General features: G+C 40.2%; 2 protein-coding genes across 4 annotated transcripts; one reads left to right on the top strand and one right to left on the bottom strand.

Annotated features, from left to right (window-relative positions):
• Nucleotides 1-605: 605 nt before the first annotated feature.
• On the top strand, nt 606-4,158 carry LOC307025284 (uncharacterized protein; the record flags this gene model as incomplete). The annotated part of the gene is made up of 10 exons (XM_079659922.1): nt 606-667; nt 749-984; nt 1,202-1,316; nt 1,718-1,835; nt 1,916-2,007; nt 2,450-2,567; nt 2,665-2,766; nt 2,865-3,038; nt 3,504-3,680; nt 3,908-4,158. Exons 1-10 carry the CDS (start codon nt 659-661, stop codon nt 4,156-4,158), a joined length of 1,392 nt encoding a protein of 463 aa, XP_079516048.1. The 5' UTR covers nt 606-658.
• A 2,401-nt stretch (nt 4,159-6,559) lies between these two features.
• On the bottom strand, nt 6,560-17,462 carry LOC307024743 (uncharacterized protein). 3 transcript variants are annotated; one of them, XR_013803980.1, is made up of 4 exons: nt 10,905-17,462; nt 10,576-10,643; nt 10,031-10,074; nt 6,560-9,244 (listed from the first exon to the last, which is right to left on the bottom strand). XR_013803980.1 is itself a non-coding variant. In XM_079659118.1 (3 exons), the coding sequence occupies exons 1-3, from the start codon at nt 11,710-11,712 to the stop codon at nt 9,143-9,145; spliced, it is 954 nt and encodes a 317-aa protein (XP_079515244.1). In that variant the 5' UTR covers nt 11,713-17,462; the 3' UTR covers nt 6,560-9,142. The 3 variants fall into 3 exon arrangements, 2 of the variants coding, with proteins under 2 accessions (XP_079515244.1, XP_079515245.1); XM_079659118.1 differs by lacking the exon at nt 10,576-10,643; XM_079659119.1 differs by lacking the exons at nt 6,560-9,244; nt 10,031-10,074 and having other exon boundaries at nt 10,082-10,643.
• Nucleotides 17,463-24,982: the final 7,520 nt, after the last annotated feature.

Raw genomic sequence — 24,982 nt, 5'->3', positions numbered from 1 at the left:
TTCTCATTTTAGTTGTTGTTTTATTGACTAAGCTGAATGTATTTGCTGAAATGTTTAACTTTCCCCAACTCTGCAATTTCTTTTTCCAAAGTTTGTAGACCATCAGAAAACAATAGTTGGTTTGAAATTACACATAATTATATAAATCCAATTCATAAACATTATTATATATGACGCCTGTAAAGTTTACTCAACTTTAAAATGTTAAATGGTTGAAGTTAGTTGGATATGTTGGAGCTAAGAACCAGTTTTGGATATAATCGCTTCATGAAAAATGTATTAAATTGCCCAGGAACCTTTTTCTATGCCTTCCTCTGCCCTATTCCATGCTCATCCATATAAAGGATGAATTTTATTTTTACCTTTTTACAAGAAGTCAGTAAACTTTTCACTAATGTTAAATAATGGTGACAAAAGACTTTACACAGAATTACAGATCAAATTCACAAAGACCTTTTCCACATTTATGAAAATGTTATGGCAAAAGCAAATTGCCCACATTAAATAGAGGACACAATCAAACTTATGTATGTATGATAATGTTGCTTACAATTTCTTTCTCGAATTTCGCAGGACAGATGAACCGTCTCTATTTGATGGACTTTTCATTGCCCAGGACAGTAAAGTGTCTGCCTTTGTCGACAAAATCAGGAGCCAGATGACGATTGTAAGAATCTATTCAATCCCCTAACCCTTTATTTATTTTTCTTAGCACAGGGTTAAATGTAACAGATTGTGTCTATTTCAGAAAAGTGGTCGTGATGTTTGTGGACCGGCAACATTCACAGCTTGCAGAGAAACCTCACACAAGTCCAGGGCCAAGGTGGATGAGGAAGGCCTGCAAATAGCTGTGTGCAGACATGGCATCTTACTACAAGGCCTAAATCACTACCGTGGTGAAATATATGCCTACCCAATGTTCCTGCAGAAGGAGCTGGCTGAAGTTGCGAATGCAACATTCTTTTGTATGGATGTTGCCTGCAGGTAGTTATAACTATTGCAAAATTGGAAGTGTTTGTGGGAAACGTGTTATCTATTTAATTCTTGCACATCCAGTAGATGTAAAGCAAAAAAAGCATTCATTTGGATAAATGCTGATGTTGGTTACAAGGATTGTACTGGTCATTTTAAGGACCTGGTTTATCTTTTTACTATTATGCCATCATGCAACTGGAAAAGCTAATTAATTTTGTCATTACAGGTACTGGCCTTATTTGGAGAAGATGGCAGCAAAGTTGCCTGAGCTCCAACCACTTACAGAGATGAAACCTTTTCTCTCTGTAATGCACGCCAAGGCCCACACAGGCAAATGCGAGGTACAGTATGCAAGTTAAACATTTGTGTCACTAGATTCAAATGTTTTAGAAATTGTAGTGCACATAAGAATATCATGTAGTATATTCTATTCAAGCCTGTGGAATAATTGTAAGAGTTACAAATGTTGACAAAATTGTTACAAAACAGACTGTCACAAGGATAGGCTTCCAAAACCCATTATGTTTATTTTAGTAAATATATCCGCACTGTAGAAATAATGAATGAACAGAGCTTCAAATAACTGCAGTTGTGACATTGTAGTTCAAAGCATAATTCCATCTCAGAACATTTTAACTTTCTGAAATTGCTCCTGACACTGATGTTAACTAAAGATGTACAGTACAAGAAATTATAATATTGAACTAAATAGCTAGATCTCATTGTTTATGATTCTGAGCAGGTGAAGTGGGGTGGCAGAAGCCAGGAAGGTGCTGGAAATACTGTCGGCGAGGAAGTGGAACAGGTTAACAGCTTCCTCTCAAGGGCAGCTCTGACAACAAAATACATGACCAAATCAGGTTGGTAGAGGAAAACAAATAGTTTTAAGTAGTGCCACATTGTAAAGCTCATATGAATTTTCATGTTTTTGTGTTTACAGCTAGAGCAGATATGATAACCGTGCTGGCTATGCAATGGAACCACAGGAAGGTGGAGAATCTCCACAAGACACTCTCAAAGAGATTTGTCAAAGTAAGACGTCCATGCTGCATTTCAAAATGTATATTAAGAATATCCGAGTTTCTTGTTGTAGTAATTTAACACCATCCTTCGCTACATGTTGTTGAATTGAATGTATTCTGCAATCATTTCATTATGATGGTGCTGCCATGGCACACTGTTCTGCCAAGAGAGTCTCTGTTCTGTTTGTTTTTAATAAAGCACTATAGGTTGATTCATCTGAATTTCTGGATAATAATAATAATAATAATAATAATAATAATAATGTTAATCCTGCTTGATCTTGAAAAAAAAGGGACACTAAGGTGATACTTGCCAACCTTGAAGAGAAGGTGTTTAGCATTTCATGTTGTTGTCTGGTCAGTTAATGTGCAAAAAGGAATTCAGTAAAAAAACAACCTTCTCAACCAACTGGAACGCATATTCACTTTTTCCTTTTAAACATTCTAAACAGACTACACAGAGAGCACAAACTGAAGTGGACAATCTTGAGAGTCTCAAGCAAGAGCTGAACATCTCCCTGGAGGACACGGAGCAGTGGGTGTTGGAGGTCAAGCAATGGGCAGCCACTGGTATGTTATATGATCACTGTGGTATAGATTTGGTTCCATATTTCCAAACATTTGGCTTCATGTTTTATGATTACACCTTGTTGTTTCTGTTTTCAAGAGAAACATGGAGCGCAGAGTAGCCAGGAGGAGCTCCAGAGAGAAATAGATGAAATTATTTATTCTCTCCGAAGAAAGAAACACGACCTCTATCGACAAAATGGTATTTATTATTACGTTATCTAGAAACAATATTTGTTTCTTGTTGTTGTTGTTTGTATTATTAATATTAGTTTATTTGTATTTTGTTTTACTTTACAGACAGCAACCAAACAAGGCAACGCAAACGGAGAAGACTGACAGAGCTCAAGAAGAAACTCAGAGAGAGGATACTGCAGTACAACACCATTGATGCCTGTTCAGAGAAAATTGACACAGAAGCAGCATGCGGTCTGTCTGAGGATGTCATTCTGCCCTGGGAGGCGCAAGGAGATGGTAAGAAACAACTTGTTTTTGTTTGCCCTAGATATTCCATAAATTCAGTTGAAGTACTAGAATACAATCACCAATGTAACACAGAGCTGTCAACATAGGTGTCACAAATCATCATGATCACAACAAATCATTTTGAAATAATGATATTGAAAGGTCTGTATGATGTTGCCCTATCAAGTCTTAATAGTCTAGTCTCACTGGGACAGGCACATCTATGGAAACAGTAAAACCCTTCCTGACCACCCTGAACTGCATACTTATGTTGAATCTCAAGAAATACTGAATGTAATTCTGCCAACATAGTCAGAATTGAAAAGATTCAGCAAGCGGCGAGGTTGAATTTTTTTTTACCAGATTTTAAGGTTTTGGTCAATTTAAGTTAAAAAGATTGAATACAAACTGATATTATTTGTTTTATTAGCCTTACCATTGTGGTTGTTATATTTTGTGTTTTTTCCATTATAGTGGTGAACCTGCGCACAAAGAGGCGACTTTTTGACCAGGTTATGCTGGTCAGGCGTATGGAAGAGGAGAAAGTCATCATTGTGAAGGAGATGACCCAGCATTGTCCAAATCTGAGGCAGGCACTGGACAAACTGGACCACCTCCTTCATCAGACAAAAGACGACATCAGGAACCAAAGTATGTTCCACAAATACCGATTTATAACATTTGCCACTGCCCCCCTCCCAGTGTCAAATGTCTATCACTGAATAGCATCTGTAATGATTGCATTTTTTCTGAATCACAAATCTTTTTAGCTAATATACAGCCTCGGAGTTAAACATTAAAATAGCTTATATGGAACCAACATCAATACTAATTAAAAGTTGCCTTACATAGACTGTCATTTTGTCTTTTTATTTTAGTTTCTCCAAGCGATATAACAGAAGAGGGATACAGGGGACTGCACTGCTGTATTTTACACCATCAATATCTTCTGGAGCAGAAACTGAGCAGAGTCACCAGCACCTACAGCTGTATTGGCTCGGACTCGTCTTTTCTCATGATGGAGGAAGACATTGAAGACGGTAATGAGGACGACGAACAGGACGGTGATGAGGATGGTGATGAGGACAACGAACAAGACAGTGATGAGGACGGTGATGAGGACAACTAACAGGATGGTGATGAGGACAACAAACAGGACAACGAACAGGACTTAACAAGTCTATTGTGTTGTATGCATGTCAACGTATTAAAACGAGTATTACGATTGAATGGCTTGTTTATTACCTTTTTTTTATATGATCCTGCTTTGCATTTACTATGTCTGGTATTCAACTAAATGCCATTAGCAGTTATCAGTCACCTTCAGATCCGAGTTACCTCGAGGGCCGGAGGTTCCCCACCCCTGGTATAAGGTTTTGGTGATCACCCTTATCATCATCATGTCATTTAATCATGATCTGTTTAATTAGCCAATGCTTACATCCAAAGAATGTGTCTAGACTTTACTCCTACAGACACACACTAACAATACAAATTGAGCTAAGTAATACACTCACGAGCCACTTAATTAGGTACACCTTGCTAGGATGGGTTGGACCCCCATCTGCTTTCAGAACTGCATTAAGTCTTCATGGAATAGATTAAACAAGGTACTGGAAGCATTCCTCAGAGATTTTGCTCAATATTGACCTGATCGCATCACGCAGTTGCTGCAGATTTGTCAGCTGCACATCCATGACGCAAATCTCTGGTTCACCACATCCCAATGGTGCACTGTAGGATTTGGATCTGATGACTGTGGACTGTGACATTTGAGTAAAATTCATTGTCATGTTCAAGAAACCAGTTGGAGAATATTTGAGCTTTGTGACACGGTGAGTTACGATTTCGTCCCTTCAAACGTGACAATTACACAGTATTGTTAACTTGGCCCAACCAGTGGAGATATACCCGGAAATGCCAAGCAAATGCTACCCCGACAGTCGGTTGTTATTATTATCAATATTAATATAATAATGATTTAATTTGTAATAGTCACACTCAATTTCGCCAATTTTCTTGTTGCCCCAGCTGGTCGGCACCTCTTTTAGCAGATACAAAGGCTACATTCATTTATTAAATCGATGTGTGTGCATATGGAATTAACGGACGTGACGTTGCACGATTGCGTTACCAGGCAACAGCTTCGGTTCATGTTAATTTATAAACTCTTCAACTCGAACCGTAGTTATATTTTAAAACATTTTAGAAAGCCTCACGAAATACTTTAATGTACATTTTAATTAAAATGTGAAGGAATGTGTGTATAACAAAATACATCCGTCAAAAACAATACCGGAAACAGACGTAGGCAAGATCCTCGGTTATGGCTAGAAAGGATCCGTCTAGTGTAAATATGACGTCACGTTCTCGTTGTAACTCTCGTTGTAATCTGAGCATCTACAGCAGTAACATGATGCAACATACCCATTAATGCAGCAGCAATATTAATAGAGAAACATCAGACATAATAGTAAAACACTGCAAGGGAACATTTTATTGCACCAGGAGCTATCTTGGGACTTTTACTGCGACAACGTTGACTTGCCTGTGAATAAAAAATAAACCATAGTGTTGGGGATCTACAGTGTTGTCATTCTTCTTTGAACACCAGCAAGACCGCTTTTCAACAATCACACTCCCTGTCATTGACATAATTAATAGATAGTTTAGCTTCTCACCATCATTTGCTGTGGCCAACTGATGTTAACGATCCTAACTGAAAGGCTGCTTGCCAAACGTAAACATTCAGCCACGTGACATTCAGCCGAACTCTCGCGAGAGTTTTACACAAGACGGATCCTTTCTAGCCATAACCAAGATCCTCAGCTCGGTGATTCATGGTTTAGCCGCAATGCACGTTGGGAAATGGTGTTTATGCGATGTGAAATCCGAAAACATTTAAAAAAAATAATAATAATACTTTATTCCGAGTTTGCTTGCTTTTCTCTTTGGAGCTAATCACATAACGGCATTGTAATACACGGTTCGGCTGCATTACATATTACATATCTGCCGTAGTTATCTATTTATAGAGCCCTGATGAGAAGACTTCTATACAAACAGGAAGAACTGCCGCCAAAACTGATAACGTGACGTGGATCACAAATATATCAGCCATTTAACAACATCTTAGATTTATTTTCACACAATATGTCTCCTGCAATATCAACAGTAATTCGGCTGACTTTTATATTTGATCCAATTGGTAGATAGGCAGTATTTACACCATAACGGTGCACAGCTGATAGACGGGCACCTAGTGTTTAAAGCGCGTTATTGAATTTTATTATTATTATTAACTAACAGAATAAGAGACCTGACAGGTGATGGTCAGACGTTGACCTGGCTGTACAGTCACAGAGGCTGGCTGTGTCAACTGTTCAAACTTCACACCTGTACAAATACAAAAAAAAGTTATATGACAGATTATCCTGTTAAACAGCAGTATAATAAGTGTTGACTCACTTCCAGCTGCCAGCAGCAGCAGCAGAGAGAACATGATGATGATGACTCTCATTTAATTTAATTTCAAACCTTTATTTATACAGGTGTATCCCATTGAGATCATTGATCTCTTTTTCAAGGGAGACCTGCTCAAGTAGGTTCCACATGAAACATAAAAACATAAACAGAACAACAAAAGGACATCATACAGCATCATTTACATAACTATCCACATAAACAGGTACCAATAGCTTCCGATTGAGTAGCATCCAACCGAGCTTTAAAAACATTTAGTGGCACCAGATTGCTCAGTTTCCATTTAATTTGCAGACTATTCCAAGACAGAGGAGCTGCACATCTAAAAGCTGTCTTCCCTAAGACAGTCCTAGCAGTTGGCACATTTAATAAAACCACAGCATTCGATCTCAGGCAGTAGCCACTTACAATTTTCCGTGAGATCAGGGAGCAGATATAAGATGGAAGTTTCCCTAACATGGCTTTGTATATAAAAATGTACCAGTGACTGAGCCTCCGTACAGTTAGTGAAAGCAAACCAGCCCTTGCATACAGGGTACAGTGATGGGTTAATGCTTTACAGTTTGTCACAAATCTCAGTGCACTGTGATACGCAGCATCTAACTTGACCAGGCAATTGGCAGGTGCATTCATATAAATCAAATCACCATAGTCCAGCACAGGTCAAAAGGTCACAGGGACTAGTCTTTTCCTGGCCTCAAGCAGAGAAACAGGACTTGTTCCTGTAGAAGAAACCTAGCCTAACCCTCAGCTTTTTAAGCAGGTTATTGACATGAAGTTTAGAAATGTGAGACAATCATCAAGCCAGATACCAAGGACTCTGAGAAGACGTGAGCTCCTGATCCCCTTTAATCTCCACTGACAGTCTCTTGTGAAGGCCTTATAACTGTATCACAATGGATATTACTGAGTTTGCATAGAACCAAACGTGTTCACGTGTGAATGTGAACATTAATATAATATCACCTCCCATCTTCAGGGCAATCTGACTATTATAACATTAGCGTTAAGAAAGCTTAATTAAATATCTGCCACAACATAAGTAACTGGATCAAAGTAACAGTACAGTCCGCGGCATATCACATCATAATGTATCATATATTTCCTTATCTGAGTCAGCTGAGCCGTATCTGGCCGTGCAACACTTACAGTGTCACATACTGTATGCAGAAGTATTATTTTAAGCAACACATTACGAAACACTTGAGTCAAATGTAATTAAAGTCAGATCGTGTCTTAGACGGGGCATATCATAAACCTGTTAATGTACGCATTCAAACACTTTTTCTTGTACCAGCTGTATTCACCTTGCAGGTGCAGCTATGTGGCTTTTATCCTGGATAAAGTGTTTGAGTCATGGATGTTTAAAGTCTTCATATTTGTCTAATTATATAGTTGACTTTTCATTCAGGAAGTATGACGCGCTGCGCTGTCAGTACGCTTCTCCATGTTTGTGATTGGTTGAATGCTCCAAATACTACCCCTTTTATGTGAACGCGCACCTAACTAGATAGGACACGGCTGGCTTGAGCGATCCACTTGATAACCCGTGTCGTAGTGCCGTTTAGCGAGAGGGCGTATGTTTTGGATTAGGCCAACCGGCTAACTCAAACATATCCAGGTTAGGTTGAAACCGTTTCGTGGTATACCCCCCAGGTCTTGTCCTGACTGAGCACAGGCAGCTGTAGCCTTGGCTGCTGTGCTCTCAGTGTTTTGTCTCCCTGTTCCTGCCTATTGGCGTCAGCTGATAGAGGTGTTGGTTTTATCTTGTTATGCACAATATTGATTCTTCTCTCAGAACTAGCTAAATATGGGTCTGGGGTAGAGATCTTCCGAATTGGTTTGGCATCTTTTGCGTCAATTCGTGGCACACAACATGTCTTGTGAATAAACCATCAGTTTGCCATCAAAGTTCCTGCTCTCCTTGTGTCTCTCTGACTCCTGTTTCCATTGCTTCAGAAGTTTCCATCGCATATGAAATATTTTTACATGTTTGTAAATTATATTTGGTTTCAGTGTGTGTGTTTCACATGGGTGAACAGTATATTTATATGTTATGGAATGAAATACAATGTCAGATTAGGGGAAAGTTAGGGGAGTGCATGTTAATGTGTCTGGAGGTGGCGTGTTCCAAAAGTGTTTGGGTTTGTCTGCCGTGTGTGGGCTGCGTTCCATTTCAAATTGCCGCCTGTACAATGTATGCACCAGTCTGTGATATGCCGATGTGCAGGCCCGCCCTCCATACACGCCGATCACACAGACTGCGCCTGCCTCTCGCCCTCATCTTGTGGAGGGAGCCTCATCTGATGCGCAAATGCGGCGCAATTGAGCGCGCCACAGTTTCTGCTGCGAGGCTCGACTAGCTGTAATCGGCTTGGTGTGTCCAGGGTTTACACACCACCCCCCCGTCGACGCTCGCGAGGGCCTCATCACATCACAGCCCTGCCGATGTGATATAATATATAGGACCTTTTTCCTCATGGGTGTCATTCACAACAGACCAATCATGACAGTTTTAGAGAATGAGTTTGTATGGATACACTTAAAACATATATTTGTATTTGTCTTGGCTTCAGCTCACTGATAACATAAGAACACAAATAGGCACAACACTTACATAGATGTTTTTTTTATATGTATTTTATTACTCCAAAGTAGAAAAAAAGAAATTCAGCCATATTTAACTGGGAAAGTTTTCCTTTGGCTCCCAGGAATTTTTCCACTTCGCCCCACTGTAAAACAGAAACACAGCAAAAAGTATTACTTTTTTTCAACTGTTTGGAATATGCAGTTCTACAGTATGTTGACAATGCTATTTCAAATGAGAAGATACATTAAGTCACTCAAAAATGTCATGATGAAAGTGCAGTATAATGTATATATTTATATATAACACGTACATCATATATAATACAAGGTACATTTTTATTTCAAAGTCAATGTTTCATTTGACCAATTCTTTGAATTTGCTGTCTTATCAATGCCCAAACATACAGCACTAAACTTAGACAACTGCCTGCAAGACTGCACACAGAAATAATACTACTTACTACTACTAACTATACTTATAGTATAATTGTTAAGAACAAATGTAACAAGTCAGTAATTACAAAAGAGATCAAATACCATCCAGCCTCACATATCAATCATTTAACCTTTAGTGATATTGATCAAGGATAAACTCTATTGTATATTTTATTTTAATTTCTATTCCAATGTAGGCTACTTCCCTGCTTATGTGTTACAATCAGACAGCGTTTCTAGGGCGCGATGTCTGGATGACGGAGGGCAGAGAACTTGGATGTCTTACTTTATGGCGCAAACGTCTGATAGAGCCATTGATGACATGGCTCCCCACCCCCATGTGATCAACTAAATTCAATTTACTGCTGAGGAACCCAAAATGTTTAAGTTAGTGATCTCAGGGTTGATGAAGTTGGTTGGTAAGACTACTTTGTGGCCCCTGTTCTGCCAGACCCATCAGCTACACTGAAGGAAACTTCAGATTAGATACATACCATCCAGAGCAAGACTGCCACTGCACCAACACCTCTGTATGGCCCTGAGTAAAGAAACACAGATTTTAGGTAAACTTCATTTTTTTCAAATGTTATACATGTAAATAAAAAAAGTCCAGTGAAATCAAATGATATTTTGAAATAATAGTAGGTACGATTAACTCAAACATATGAAGGACTGTAACATAGTCAATAGCATTTTCCCCATCAGTTTAATATTTTGGAATACTATTATTATTTAAAAAAATATTTTTACTGCCAAGAATAGGAATTCACCTACAAAGGATTACAAGAAAAAATGTAATATACAAATAAATGGCTGGACATGATGCATTAATGCGACATGAAGCATTACACAAGTACCTCAATCTTAAATTAATAATAAATTATTGTTACTGTAATTTCAATATTTACATTAGCAGTCATGCTTAAGACTGAAACACTCCTTTTAAACAAAGTATACAAAAATCCAATAAGATAAGACTTGGTTCCACGGAAACATTATTGTCATTGTTTATTTATTTTAAAATATTTTCTAAACAAACCTCCCTGATTCGTTCCCTCAGTAGTTTTTTGTAGGGGAAAGTGTCTGACCCTTGATGAATGGGACATTCTGCAAGGAATTAAAAGATGGTAATAAGTTGAAGTTCAGCAATAACCTCCTAAACATTGCCTAACATCACATTGTGCTCAATTAAACTGTTCAAAATGGCACTGAGACTTTAGATACTGCAAAGTCTTAAACAAAACAAAAGGTGGTGTATTCTAATTGTACCGATGATTGTTTTCTCTCTCTTTAACTAATTCAATGTGCAAAATCAAACACAGTTTCAGTCTATTTAAATAAGATAATTACTAATTAACCCGCACATACAATTAATTGCCACTTTATTCCTCGTTGGTCTTCTTTTCTGTGAGGAAGACACTGAGGAGAGAGCAGGAGTCAGGCCGGAGGAGAGAGCAGGAGTCAGGCCGGAGGAGAGAGCAGGAGTCAGGCCGGAGGAGAGAGCAAGAGTCAGCCCGGAGGAGAGAGCAGGAGTCAGGCCGGAGGAGAGAGCAGGAGTCAGGCCGGAGGAGAGAGCAGGAGTCAGGCCGGAGCAGAGAGCAGGAGTCAGGCCGGAGGAGAGAGCAGGAGTCAGGCCGGAGGAGAGAGCAGGAGTCAGCCCGGAGGAGAGTGCAGGAGTCAGGCCGGAGGAGAGAGCAGGAGTCAGGCCGGAGGAGAGAGCAGGAGTCAGGCTGGAGGAGAGAGCAGGAGTCAGCCCGGAGGAGAGAGCAGGAGTCAGCCCGGAGGAGAGAGCAGGAGTCAGGCCGGAGGAGAGAGCAGGAGTCAGGCCGGAGGAGAGAGCAGGAGTCAGGCCGGAGGAGAGAGCAGGAGTCAGGCCGGAGGAGAGAGCAGGAGTGAGCCCGGAGGAGAGAGCAGGAGTCAGCCCGGAGGAGAGAGCAGGAGTCAGCCCGGAGGAGAGAGCAGGAGTCAGCCCGGAGGAGAGAGCAGGAGTCAGGCCGGAGGAGAGAGCAGGAGTCAGCCCGGAGGAGAGAGCAGGAGTCAGCCCGGAGGAAAGAGCAGGAGTCAGCCCGGAGGAGAGAGCAGGAGTCAGGCCGGAGGACACAGGAGTGAGGAAGAGAGTGAACTCAGTGTCAGTCTCGGTGGTAAGAGACAAGTCTGATCCTGGGTCTGCGGCCATTTCTGCCTGTGTGGTTGAAGGGCCCTCAGGTTCAACTGCCAAAGTCACTATTGAGAAGAAAAAAAAGTAGATGCATGGTGAATAAATGACCAAGTATAATCCGCCATATACATTTATAATCTGAGTAATTACAGCTAAAAATGAAACAGCGGAACATCAGTGATTATGTGTTACAATGGCGTTTGTTAGCAACCAGGAAATGATACCAGTAAGGACAAACAGATGAGAATGCTGCGTGGGGTCTGGGTGCCGTGTTGGCGGGACGTTGGGGGGCTCGCTGCTCCGCCCTTTGAGGCTCGAGGAGCAGACATTGTGAGCTGGATTACTGGTGTTGTTTTCTGGTTGCTGCGTGGGGTCTGCGAGACAGCGAGGAATTCAGCCTGAGCGCACACACACACTCACAGCCAGGCTGTGAGTGTGTGTGTGCGTGAGGAGATCCACGGAGCCTCGGCTGAGAAAAGATAAGGCTGAGTGAGTGTGTGTGTGTGAGCCGGTACGTCACTATGCCCGTTACCTCACTATACTCAGGAAGAATTTTTTTAAAAAAGAGCAGCATAGACAGGTATTTTCTGTGTTAGAGTTTTACTCGCTACAGGGTGTACTTTGAGGGTTTGTGACTCTGCAGACCGTTTACATGTAGGAAAAGCTTCATAACACACAAGGGGACGGGTAATAACCAGAAAAGCATGACATGGGCCCTTTAACTGACAAAACAAGACATAACGACATATTTTTACTACTTGGTAAACAGTGATTCACATTTTTTTACATTTAAAACCAGATAACTGAGCAACTAATTTACAAAAAATGTTAACAGATAAATTGCTGAAATATAGGATGCAGATTTTTATACTTTACCATTAATAAGGCTTTCGTAAATCCTCTTTATGGTGCCATGGACAGATGCAATCGGCCGCAAAACCATTTGTGCCTCTCTTGGCAAGAAGGAGGATGGGACGCCGATCTAACATTCAATCAATATTTGTGCATACCTCCAGCAATGTTAACTATGTTGAAGCACTTATTTTAACTGATATTATACTCTTATAGGATGTATATAGATATTTCATCTCCGGCCTTGTCAGGTATTGAACAATCAATAAATAAAAAACACAGAATTATTAAATATAAAACACAGAATTTGTGTGATTATACTAAATGATTTACAAATAAACACCACTGCATATTTACAACTGTTACACATGCTGATGTAACGCAAATGTTTCCAACTTGGGATCAATAAAGTATATCTTATCTTAAGATGATCGATGGCTACTGCCATATTTGCAAAATGTGCCTCTGAACCTTGACAAGTGCATGTTTTAGGCTTATCAATGAATGTAATGTAATGTAATGTTATCAATTAACAACAGGAGGGGTCACAAACATAAGACCAGCTGTTAAATAAAGCTCTTCTGACCATAGCTGGCATGTGGGTATACATATTAATGCTGCCCATTATGGGCACAAGCAATTTTCACCCATTTATTAATTATATGTTTTAAATTTGAGTGTTCCCTATCCCCTAAACCTCCAGGGATCTACACAGTATACTGGCAACTTCTTATTATGGGAAATACGAAAACGTCTTTTAAAACTACAACTGCCAGTAGAGACGTGCCATAGATAGAGAACATGTTGCGAAACACAATATCGATAGCAGCGTCCCTAGCAACAAGTAACAAGTAGTTAATAATAATAAAAGACATTAAGAAAAAGGCATTTTAAACAGTCATTAAAAAGCAACACAATCTACCTGCATTGCATTACTCTAAACGTTTAATAACGTGCTTTAACCAGTAGGTGGTTTGGGTTAAAAAGCTGTCAAGTTTACAGTATTAACAAAATAAAATATACTGCTTTTTCTGGTTTAGTTTACGACGGATATATTTAGTTATTGTTTTGATATTTGTAACACAAAAGCGATGGAAAAAACCCACAGCAACACAGAAAAGATGGTCTTAACATGACTCAGCGGTCTCGTAGTTAATAAAAAACAATAATATCAAAACTAAATATTACTACTAACTTTATTGTGAAATTCAAACTGAACGGTAAAAGAATAGTTTCCGGTCTATTCTGAGCCCGATCTCTGTAGATAAATAAAAATAAAGAACTACGACAGATGTGTAATATATTTAATGCAGCCGAACCATTTATTACAATGCATTCATGTGATGACTTTCAAAGAGTAAAGCAAGCACCGCTGAATAAAGTATGATTTTATCTTTTACGAAACGTATTTTTTTCCATAAGGAATGCAGTTGGAGGTCAACCAATCACAGAGCTTGAGAACTAATCACGGGGTTTGTCAAACAGAGCACATGGTGTAGTCCTAAACGATTGCTGCTGGGGATTCTGGGTAGTGTCGTGTCTTCTGCCATCCTTTACTCCGAAAAAATATTTGTTTCTCCGAATCGAAGGGGAAAAATACAAAAGCATTGCACACAATTTAAACCAATCAATGTTGTGTAATTAACAAGGATAATCTGGTGTTTTTTAGTCGATGAGTAGTGCAGATATCACTGTAAAATCAATCGACAGTAAGGGGAATACTTACTTCCAGGTGTACAATTCTCCGTTATCCAATGGGAATGGACGCTCACATTGCCTTTAAGGGCAGCCGACACAAACGAATGCCGTGCTTCCATGAGCGTCAAATCCCGCCGCAGATGGGAATACATTGCAATCAGTTGAAAGCTATTTGCGTCCCTTTATGAAGCTGAAGGAGCCTAGGAGCGTCACAACTGCACGCCACGGGACCCTGACCAAACGTCGCTCCTGGACGATTATGGAGTGAGAGTGTGTTGCAATGCTAGCTGCAATTATCAGATCATCGACCCAGATGATTATTATCACCTTTCCACGTTCGGTCTATTTGGCATAGACACAGTGGTCTGCTGGGTTCTGTGCAAAATCGTCTTCAGTTAAACAATCGTGCAAAATCCTGTTCCAATTTCTACCGGATTGTTTTAGACCATAAAGAGATTTTTCTAGCTCACACACTAGACCTTCCCCTCTTTCTTCATAACCCTCTGGTTGTTTGATATAGATTTCATAATCTATAGGAGCGTGTAAGTAGGCTGTTTTTACATCCATCTAATGCAGTAGCAAGTCCTCCTGTGCTGCTTTCTGTAACAACACTCTTACACTCGTCAAGCTGGCCGTGGGGGAAAAAGTCTCTCCAGTCAACCCCCATCCTCTGGCTATAGCCCTTGGCCACAAACCTTTCTTTGTACTTGTCCATTCCCTCAATATCACTTTTGATAGAGTAAACCCATTTGCCCCCCACTGTCTTTTTGTCTTTTGGCTCATTCGTCAGGGTAAATGTGTTGTTGTCGTTTAATGATTGGATTTCGTCATCCATGGCTTTGACCCACTCTTTTTTTGAGTCAGTTGACGTCATAGCCTCCTTAAAGAGCCTGTGACACGGGTTTCACCCATCGTCCAAGCCCATCAATTTTAGTAAATATTGTCCCCTTGAAACCGTTACTGAACTGATTTAGGATATTTGTACTTTGATGATGACCATCCCCTTCAATGTTGACCATATTCTGGATCTTCTTGGGGATTCTTCAAATCCCGCCAAATTATGTGTGACGTAATTGCGGGCCAAGAGCTCCAGCTGAACCGTTCCGGATCCCAGCATCTGCATGCAAACGCACGATGGCGCACACAGCAGCAAGCTATGACAGCGATGACAGCTTAATTTTGATGTCTGAGAGCTCATATGAGGCTGAAGGATCGGTTTATGTTTTATCTGTTAGAAGTTTAGGAATTAGGTTTGTCAATATGGGCGATAATACGGTCATGTAGCCAGTGGTGGACTGGGACTAAAAATCTGCCCGGGACTCTCGACCGGCCCACTTCGGTACCGCTAGTAAATTGTCAACGGGGGGATGTAATAGTGACTTATCCGACTGGCCCACTTCGGTAGCGGCCGATGGCCAGTCCGCCACTGCACCCAGCCCAGCCCACGTAAACTGTCAACGGGGAGAGCCTCGCTGCGGGGAAACGGTGGACCTAGTGTCCTGATCGGAGTGGGAATAATAATAATAATCATAATCCGTGCATTTTATCCATTAATTTCCCCAACATTGTGGTAAAAAAAAATGCACGTTTAATCCATGTTGGTGTACTACAAGTACAAAAAGCATCGGTTTTTTTTTCATCAGGAAATGCAGACTGGCTCAAACAAACGATTTGTAATCATCATCCTCACGTTCATTTAATGTATCATATGTTCGCCGAATTGACATGAAAGCAGTAATAAATGTAGTTTCATCCACTTGAGTTTACAACTACAAAAATAATCGATTTGTTTTTATATCACATCCGATGGGAGGAAATTCAACAGCTCTCACTACCGATTTTTAAGCCTAATTTAATCATCATCTTCACCACGATCATTTATGTTTATGTTCCCCGAATTGACGTGAAAGCACTGACAAATATGAATATACTCTAGTCAACTTCATTAAAACGTTATTAACGTGCCTAAACTCAGTAATTCACCATTTCTACACACTTTGTCCGTGTTTGGCTCTCTCGCCGCACAGTGAAGCATTCCCGCATTGACGTCACTTCCAGCTTCCCCAAAAACTTCAAAATGAGTCGAAGGAATTTTCCTGCGATGTTCGAAATTATTGATATTTATCGGAACGGTATCGCACCTTCTTTTATAATCTGACGGTTTGAGATTACTAGTAGCCCAATATTTCATTGCACAACAGTTGTTGGGAGGCTGTCACAGGCTCTTTAAATGTCTGTGGAATGCCACATACTGGTCTGTAGCAGTAGTCTACGGTAGTATGAATCCCATCACTATCACTGTCTTCAGTTACAAAGTCCTTTAAGTGACTTGGTTCCCTTCTGTCTCTAGTCAGGTATCTCCCACCCTCAGATTCATCATCTCTCCCACTTGGTTGTGTTTGGCTACTGTCGTCAGACATAGCCAAACACTGTGCTTTTTTACTTCTGGTGGGGTGAGTACGGGGCCGACGTATCATGTCTTATCCTGATTTTCCTTAACAATGTTTGGAAATCCCTGCATGTGAACTCTGTGCCGCTGTCTGACCTTATACACTTCACTTTCCCGTATAAGGCTGTATCTGCTAGGAATTTTTCCGTTGCCTGTACCGTGTCACTTTTAGTTTTTAGAAAATATACAAATATTGCACCTGAGTCATCAGTGAATGACAGTACATATTTGTGAATGACAGTACATATTTGTAACCATCTCTTGACTCTGTAGCTACTGGACCGGCTAGGTCTGTGTGTACCATTTGTAATGGAGCCTTTGCTCTACTATTAGGGTTTCTATTTCTGGTTTGTGCAAATTTCCCCTGAATACACACCTCACATTCTTGGTCGGGTCTATCTGTTTTGCACTTGATCTGCATACCTTCAACCACATTTTGCATTTATAGCACATCGTCATAATCAGGGGCGCCGCCAGGGATTTTGGGCCCCATGAAAATATATCACATTGGGCCCCACCACCAGGCCCAGGCCACGCCAACCAAGCACAATGCTGTAACCACACCTCCAGAACCCAACCGACTCATTTATGCTTTAAATAACTCTACCTGTACAGGCTTGCATCTATCTTGTAGTCCAATACTAACTACACAATATTTACTGACACTGAGCGGTGAACATATAACACTGTGCAGACGTGCAACATTCTACTGCAGTAGAATTCACTATTTTAACACTAACATTCCTGACAATAGACGTCAATAGTCATCTTTTATGGTGTACATGCCTTTTTAATAACATTTTTGAATGGAACATTCAAAAATCAAAATAAATATAACTTAAATATACATGACCTCTTAAATGAAAATAAAGTTAACATTAACACCAATATTATCATTTATAAAATGCTATAACAAAAAAAAACAAACATAAGCAGCATATTTTTTAATTAAATATACATAGGCTACCAACTACAAAATGAGCGGGTATTAAAGTGTAAACGGACAATAAAACGGAAATGGAAATGAAAAGGCCTGATGGTGGTGCTAAATCAGAGCCTATTGCCTGTTCTCAGTCTTTTTCTCATCATGCTGAATTTTCTGTTAAGATATTAACAGTACTTAAAGGTGGGGTAGGTCATTTTGGAGAAACCAGCTCGAGTGCGCTAGAATTTGAAAATACACTACCGGAAAAAATCTGCCCCTTCCTTACAGAGCCCCTCCTCCAACACACACGAACGCGCACATGACCAATGAGGGCACGAGATAAGTTTGTGCACAGATGGAAGGCTGACAGGCAGGTAGGCAATCCAATAATTTTAGCTGCTAAAATGATTGGTCATGTGCTTTACAGTAGGCCTACTATGGCTTCTACAGATTAGATTTTTTTATGAATCTGTGTTCAAAGGCCATCATCATTTTCTGTTTAAAGCAGCGTTGCTAGATGTTTATTATGTCAAGAAATGTCCTTAACTTGTGTTATGTTGCAAAACGTGCATTTTTTCACACAATGGAAAAAGAGAAATGTCCAACGAGGCGTTCTGGGGCAGCATAGAAAGGTCTTCCTAGAGTTTTACTCGCTACAGGGTGTACTTTGAGGGTTTGTGACTCTGCAGACCGTTTACATGCAGAAAAAGCTACAGAACACACAAGGGTAATGGTAATAACCAGAAAAGCCTGGGCCCTTTAAAAGAGAGAATGTTTTGTGTGAATGTTTTGTGTGCTAAGGTGGACAAAAGATGTACAAAATGTTCATATAATTCAATTAAATTGTAATAATTAACTGAATAAATAATGGCTTTTTTTGTTTGTTCATTTTAGTTCATTTTCAATATCTATTTTCAGCGTGACAATATCTCAATGTTGATTCAAAGACTTTTTGCTTTCTGACAATAACATTGTTTCAATGTATAATGAAACGCATAATATAGTTGAATCAATGTTGATCCAATTCTACATTCTTTCAATGTTGATCATATCGTAATTGAATCGAGGTTGATTCATTGTTGGGATTGATTGAAAATTAAATGTTCTTTCAATGCTGATCATAGCGAGCACTTTCAATGTTAATTTCAATGCTTGACATCAATGTTGATTTCAATCTTCAGCGTGACCATATCTCAATGTTGATTCAATGATTGTTTTGCTATCTGGGAACGTGACATGTGATATAAAACATCTGTTGGTGTTTTCCCCCTTTCTCTGTGTAATGGCAACTTTGTTGTTCCAATGTCCTACTCTTTTATTGCCATTACTTCACAGGAGATGGAGTGATCCAGACGCAGACACAAACAGATGATTTCCGGTCCTTTGGTGCAGTTTAGAAGGATGTTTATTGAGCGTTTACATTACCAGGGTTTAATTATTCAGTCAATGGTTGTGGTATGAGCATCTGCCGGGCTGGTGGAATCGGTATGCTCTTTCACCTATGACCCCTTTTATACAACCGGTGTAGCTAAACCCCGCCACCAAGTGTTCAAAAATAGTATTGCACTATAAATATAAATTGAATAAACTGACATGCCAACAACACCCATAAAATGGCTCCTACACTCTGCTTGACTTTCCAAGATTTAGCATTGCTGCCTCGATACCGAAAGTTACCTACACGTTTCAGGAACAGTTCTTTAGTTTTGAATCAAGATTTGTCAAGGATTGTAGCGGAGCAAGTTTAATTGTGGCTCACTCGTGGTCATACCGGAACGCCATTATATGTATTTAATATGTATGTATGTTAATTTGTATATACAGATGTAGCACTGAATTTCAGACTCCAGCTTACAGCTTCCTGCCTACTACCTGCCAAAGACCAGTATAGAGGAATGTTAAGCCCTCCCACTATTTTCCAAGAGGGCGTTGCCAGATTTTCAATTTCAGGTTTTAACCAGGAGATGGCGCTTCATTCAAAAATACAGAAAGACAAGTTTCATGGACTTTCAGTTGTGTTTTGAAGAGCATTTGAACACATCAATATTTTAGATCAACTAAAGTATATCTAATCTTGTAATTCAATAATATATATTCTTTATATATTAAATAATCATAATGTAAATGTTTACATTACACTTCTTTATGTGTTATGCTCATACTTTAACCTTTACAATCGTTTGCTTTAATATGCAGTATATTTTTGTGTTTGCTTCCTCCTGCTCCCTTTCGGACACATACTGTATGATTTATTATTATTATTAATATGAAGATATTATTAAGATAAGATAAGATGTTACTTTATTGATTGAACATTTTAGTTTAGAATGTGCTGTCCCACGGTAATTCAGAAGGCTCACAGGTCACATTCCGACCATTATTTAAAACAAGAGGTGCTTTCACACCGTCTACAGTTTGATTTGTATAGAGGGAGCTCTGTTAGTTTTCGAATTACCCATTTGCTTTCGGGGAGCCCTATTTTTCAGAGCACATGATGCTACTAAATATGTCACACGCACGCTCTGTTGACTGGCGCAGCAGCGCGGATGCAATTAATTGCTATAAAAACACTCTTCTACTAATACAGACGGTGTCACTATGCCGGCGGATGTGACCGTTGTTGAAGCCTCTTCAGGCTCCGCATCGGCAGGACTCTCCCTCGAGGTGTGGAGCTGTCAAGCTCGACCCTAACGCCGCTTACAGCCGGCCAACTAAAAGTTGTTTTCCGTTCACGTTGTCATTTTTAGACTCCTTCGCTTCTTTGCTTGTGAATCCAAAAGCTGTGACGCTTGGCTGTTTTCGTTTTGCCATATTTTTTTATTTCACAGCCAGAGTTAAAAAAATATCAATATGAACATTTAAAATACCGCGCCGGCATCACCGCCATAACCATAGCAACGTAAGTAAGAATGCAGCGCCGCCACGTACAGATGGCAACACCCAGACATATTCACAAATATAAAACAAATATTCAGAAACTGTAATGAACAATAACTATTATTTATTTCAAGAACTGTTATTTACAGAAACTCAACATTTCTAATCTGTGTGACACAAATATGCACGATTGTTTTGGGCTCCCCCTATTTATCTCAAAGTCAGCCTTCAGGGGAGCTCCCTCCCTCTTCGGGGGAGCCAAGCTCCCCCTAGCTCCCCCCCATTTCGAACAGGTTCTGTGGCTGAATGGCCAGCGATTAGGTGCGGCGCATTTATCATAGGTGATCAGAGCTAACTGCCTGCCGTCAGATCTGATTTTAAGACTATTTCTGCGCTCATAAAGAATGATAAGAATAAGAATAATGCGTATTGAACTGGTTTCATTAATTAGTGAGTTTATTTAACACTAGAACCGCCAATCGGGTCAATTTGTGTGATGTGTGTTGTGTGTGTGCAATGTAACTTTCTTCAATAAAATATTAAAGTCTCCCAGTCCGTGACTTTTCCTGAAAGTGTGTTATGTAGCACCCTATGTTGTTAAAAATTGCATTCTAATAGCGGGATTTGACGGGTTTAGGTAGGCCTATACAAAAACCTCTGGCGGTTCTAGTGTTAAGGTAATTAGGTACAGTAGAAGCCTTTTTTTATCAGTAACGAATTTAGCAGTTGAACATAAAAGTCAACTAACTGAGGGTCACTTGCAATCACAGTGTTGTGTCTAACTGTAAGCTTGTCATTCAGAGTAACCTACCGTTAATTTAGCTGCTGGGGAAGAAAGATCAAGGGGGGAGGGGGGCAGAGAGCTACATTACCTACGGTTGCGTTCGTTAATATTAACTGTGCGTCCGGAGTCACTGTGGCACAGATTGGACCGCTGGTGAACAGCTGTTAGAACGGGCCGTTCAGGTGTTCAGAGCAGAGCTCCCTGTCGGAGCGGCAGAGCGTGATGTGAACTGAAAAGTTTTTCTGTGGCAATATTATTTAAGGAATCGTTGAGCTAGCTAGCTAGCATACATTGTCACTATCTGCTAACGTTAGCTTTAGCCTTCTATTTCTAATAGTTTTTTTTCATAGGCTATAAACAGAGGTGGTATAAGTATATATATATTGTACTTGAGTAAAAGTAGAAGTACTCAGATCTTGTACTTGAGTAAAAGTAGAAGTACTCAGGTCTTGTACTTGAGTAAAAGTAGAAGTACTCAGATCTTGTACTTGAGTAAAAGTAGAAGCACACAGATCTTGTACTAGAGTAAAAGTAGAAGTTATCCAATCTTGTACTTGAGTAAAAGTAGAAGCACACAGATCTTGTACTAGAGTAAAAGTAGAAGTACTCAAATCTTGTACTTGAGTAAAAGTAGAAGCACTCAGGTCTTGTACTTGAGTAAAAGTAGAAGCACACAGATCTTGTACTAGAGTAAAAGTAGAAGTACTCAGGTCTTGTACTTGAGTAAAAGTAGAAGTACTCAGATCTTGTACTTGAGTAAAAGTAATAGTCCCAGAGTGTAGGAATACTTTGTTACAGTTAAAAGTCCTGCATTCAAAATGTTCCTCAAGTAAAACTAGAAAAGTATTATCATCAAAATATAGTGAAAGTAGCGACAGTAAAAGTAGTCATTGTGCAGATTGGTCCATTTCAGAATAATAGATATGATATGTTTTATAATGATCGATCATGAAAGTGTTCTCAAAGCTGGTAAAGGTGCAGCTAGTTTGAATGACTTTGTATACTGCAGGGTAGCTTGTGGATTTACTCCAGGTGGAACTAAAGTCTGAATTAACACTTGATTATATTTCACATCATTCATCCACATCTGTAAAGTAACTAAAGGTATTAAATACATGTAGGGGAGTAGAAGTACACCATTTACCTCTGAACTGTAGTGGAGTAGAAGAACAAAGTAGCAAAACATTGAAATAAAGTACAAGTATCTCAAAATTGTGCCCAAGTATAGTACTTGTTGAGTTTATGAACTTAGTTACTTTACACCATGTGGCTATAAAGATAAAAAGACTTAAGCCTTGCACAGAGTCACGAAAATACATTTTCAAAATGCTCAACAGTGCTGCCAAAATTATAAACTGACTGCTACACAATTTAAAATAAATGCTTTTATATATTTCTATTAGATGTGACTATTTGGCGTTTCTGTTATTATTAACACTGCTGCTTTAGTTGTTCTGACTGCTAAAATCCTCAACTCAACTCAACTTTATTTATTAAGCCCTTTTCAAAACAGCCGGAGCTGAAACAAAGTGCTGTACACGCCATAAAAAACAAAAACAAAACAACAATAAATAACAATATAAAAACAACAAAACCAATGAAGCATATAAAAACAAACAGAAACAGAGTCTCATGCTGGGTTAAAAGCCAAGGAATAAAAATGGGTTTTTAGGCGAGTTTTAAAAATGGACAGTGAAGGGGCTTGTCTAATGGTCAATGGGAGGCCATTCCACAGTTTGGGACCGGCAGCGGAAAAGGCTCTATCCCCTCTGAGCTTCCGTTTAGACCTCGGTACCTCCAGGAGCAGCTGATCAGCTGACCTGAGGCACCGGGCAGGAGAGTAAGGATGGAGCAGCTCTGAGAGGTACGGCGGGGCGAGACCGTTAAAAGATTTAAAAACAAATAAAAGAATCTTAAAATGGACTCTAAAATGCACAGGCAGCCAGTGGAGGGAGGCTAAAATGGGAGTAATGTGCTCCCTCTTACGTGTTCCAGTTAGAAGGCGTGCGGCAGCATTTTGGACTAACTGGAGACGTGCGAGGGAGGACTGGCTGACTCCAAAATACAGTGCATTACAGTAATCCAGCCGAGATGTAATAAAGGCATGGATTACTATTTCAAAGTGCTTGTGTCCAAGGAAGGGCTTCACCTTTGCCAGCTGCTTAAGATAAAAAAAGCTGGACTTCACTACTGCCCCAATTTGCCGGTCAAGTTTAAAATCACTGTCCATCTTAAAACCCAAGTTTGTCACTGTTGGCTTCCTGTAATGCATCAAGGGGCCCAAGTCAACAGGAGGGGGTTTACATGAGCCACTGGGACCGAACACCATCACTTCTGTCTTATTTTCATTGAATTTTAAAAAGTTTAAAGACATCCAGGCTTTAATGTCTTCAAGACATAACAGAAGCGGTTGCAGAGAGAAAGCATCCTTCTTTTTTAGTGGCACATAGATCTGGCTGTCATCAGCATAACAATGGAAGGAGATACCATGCTTCCTCAAGATGGAACCCAGGGGCAGCAGGTACAATGAGAAAAGCAGGGGCCCTAAAATTTAACCCTGTGGAACCCCATATGACAGTGGAGAAGGGTGGGACTCAGAACCACCAAGGCTTACGCACATGGTTCTGTCTGCCAGATAGGACTTGAACCAGTCCAAGGCAGTACCAGAAATACCCACTAGGTGCTGTAACCGAGGCACTAAAATGTTGTAGTCCACAGTATCAAAAGCCGCAGTTAAATCCAGGAGGACAAGAATCACATAGTCCCCAGAGTCATTTGCCAGGAGGATGTCATTAAAAACTCTTAGTAAGGCTGACTCTGTGCTATGCAGTGTTTTAAAACCAGACTGGAAAACCTCCAGGACATCATGCTCATCCAGAAAAGATTTTAATTGTGTATAAACAACTTTTTCTAGGATCTTTGAAATAAAAGGCAGTTTTGAGATGGGTCTAAAATTGGCTAGCACACCAGGATCAAGAGCAGGTTTCTTAAGCAGGGGTTGCACCACAGCATGTTTAAAACTTTGGGGGACAATACCAGAAGACAGACTGCTGTTAATAACGGCCAGAACCGACTGCCCTATACTAGGGAAAACCTCTTTAAAAAAGTGAGGCGGGACAGAGTCACAAGGAGAACCTGATGGCTTAATCTGGCCAACCACATCTTCTAAGGCCTTCAGAGACACAGGTTCAAACACATCAAACACAGCTGAGGAAGGAACAGGGTCAGAGGGGTCCGATGCAGGAGTAGAGATGAGGGCCCTTACAGTAGTAACCTTATCAATGAAAAAGTGCAAGAAGCTATTACACATTTCGGGGGAAGCCTCTGTGTACCCAGGCTGGGGGGGGTTAAGAACAGTTACAATGGTTTTAAATAACACACGCGGGTTGTGACGATTAGAGTCGATAATGTTAGACAGGTATTGTCTTCTGGCCTCTTTAACAGTGCTCTGGTAGCAGCGCCAACAGTCCATTAGGATTTGATAGAAAACCTGCAGCTTGTCCTTCTTCCATCTGCGTTCAGCTTTGCGGCACTCCTGTCTAGCTGCACGAGTGTTCGCATCAAGCCAGGGCTCAGGTTTAGCTTTGGGCTGCACAGTTTTTAATGGAGCCACAGAGTCCAGTATGGTTCGGCAGGATGAGTGAAACCAAGAACTGAGCTCCTCCGTGTTTGCAGATGTTAAGCCAGAGGGGACACACAGCTG

This window comes from Notothenia rossii (assembly GCF_949606895.1).
Source record: "Notothenia rossii genome assembly, chromosome: 11".
NCBI classification, from domain to species: Eukaryota; Metazoa; Chordata; class Actinopteri; order Perciformes; family Nototheniidae; genus Notothenia; species Notothenia rossii.
This window is presented reverse-complemented; position numbering and strand designations above follow the sequence as displayed.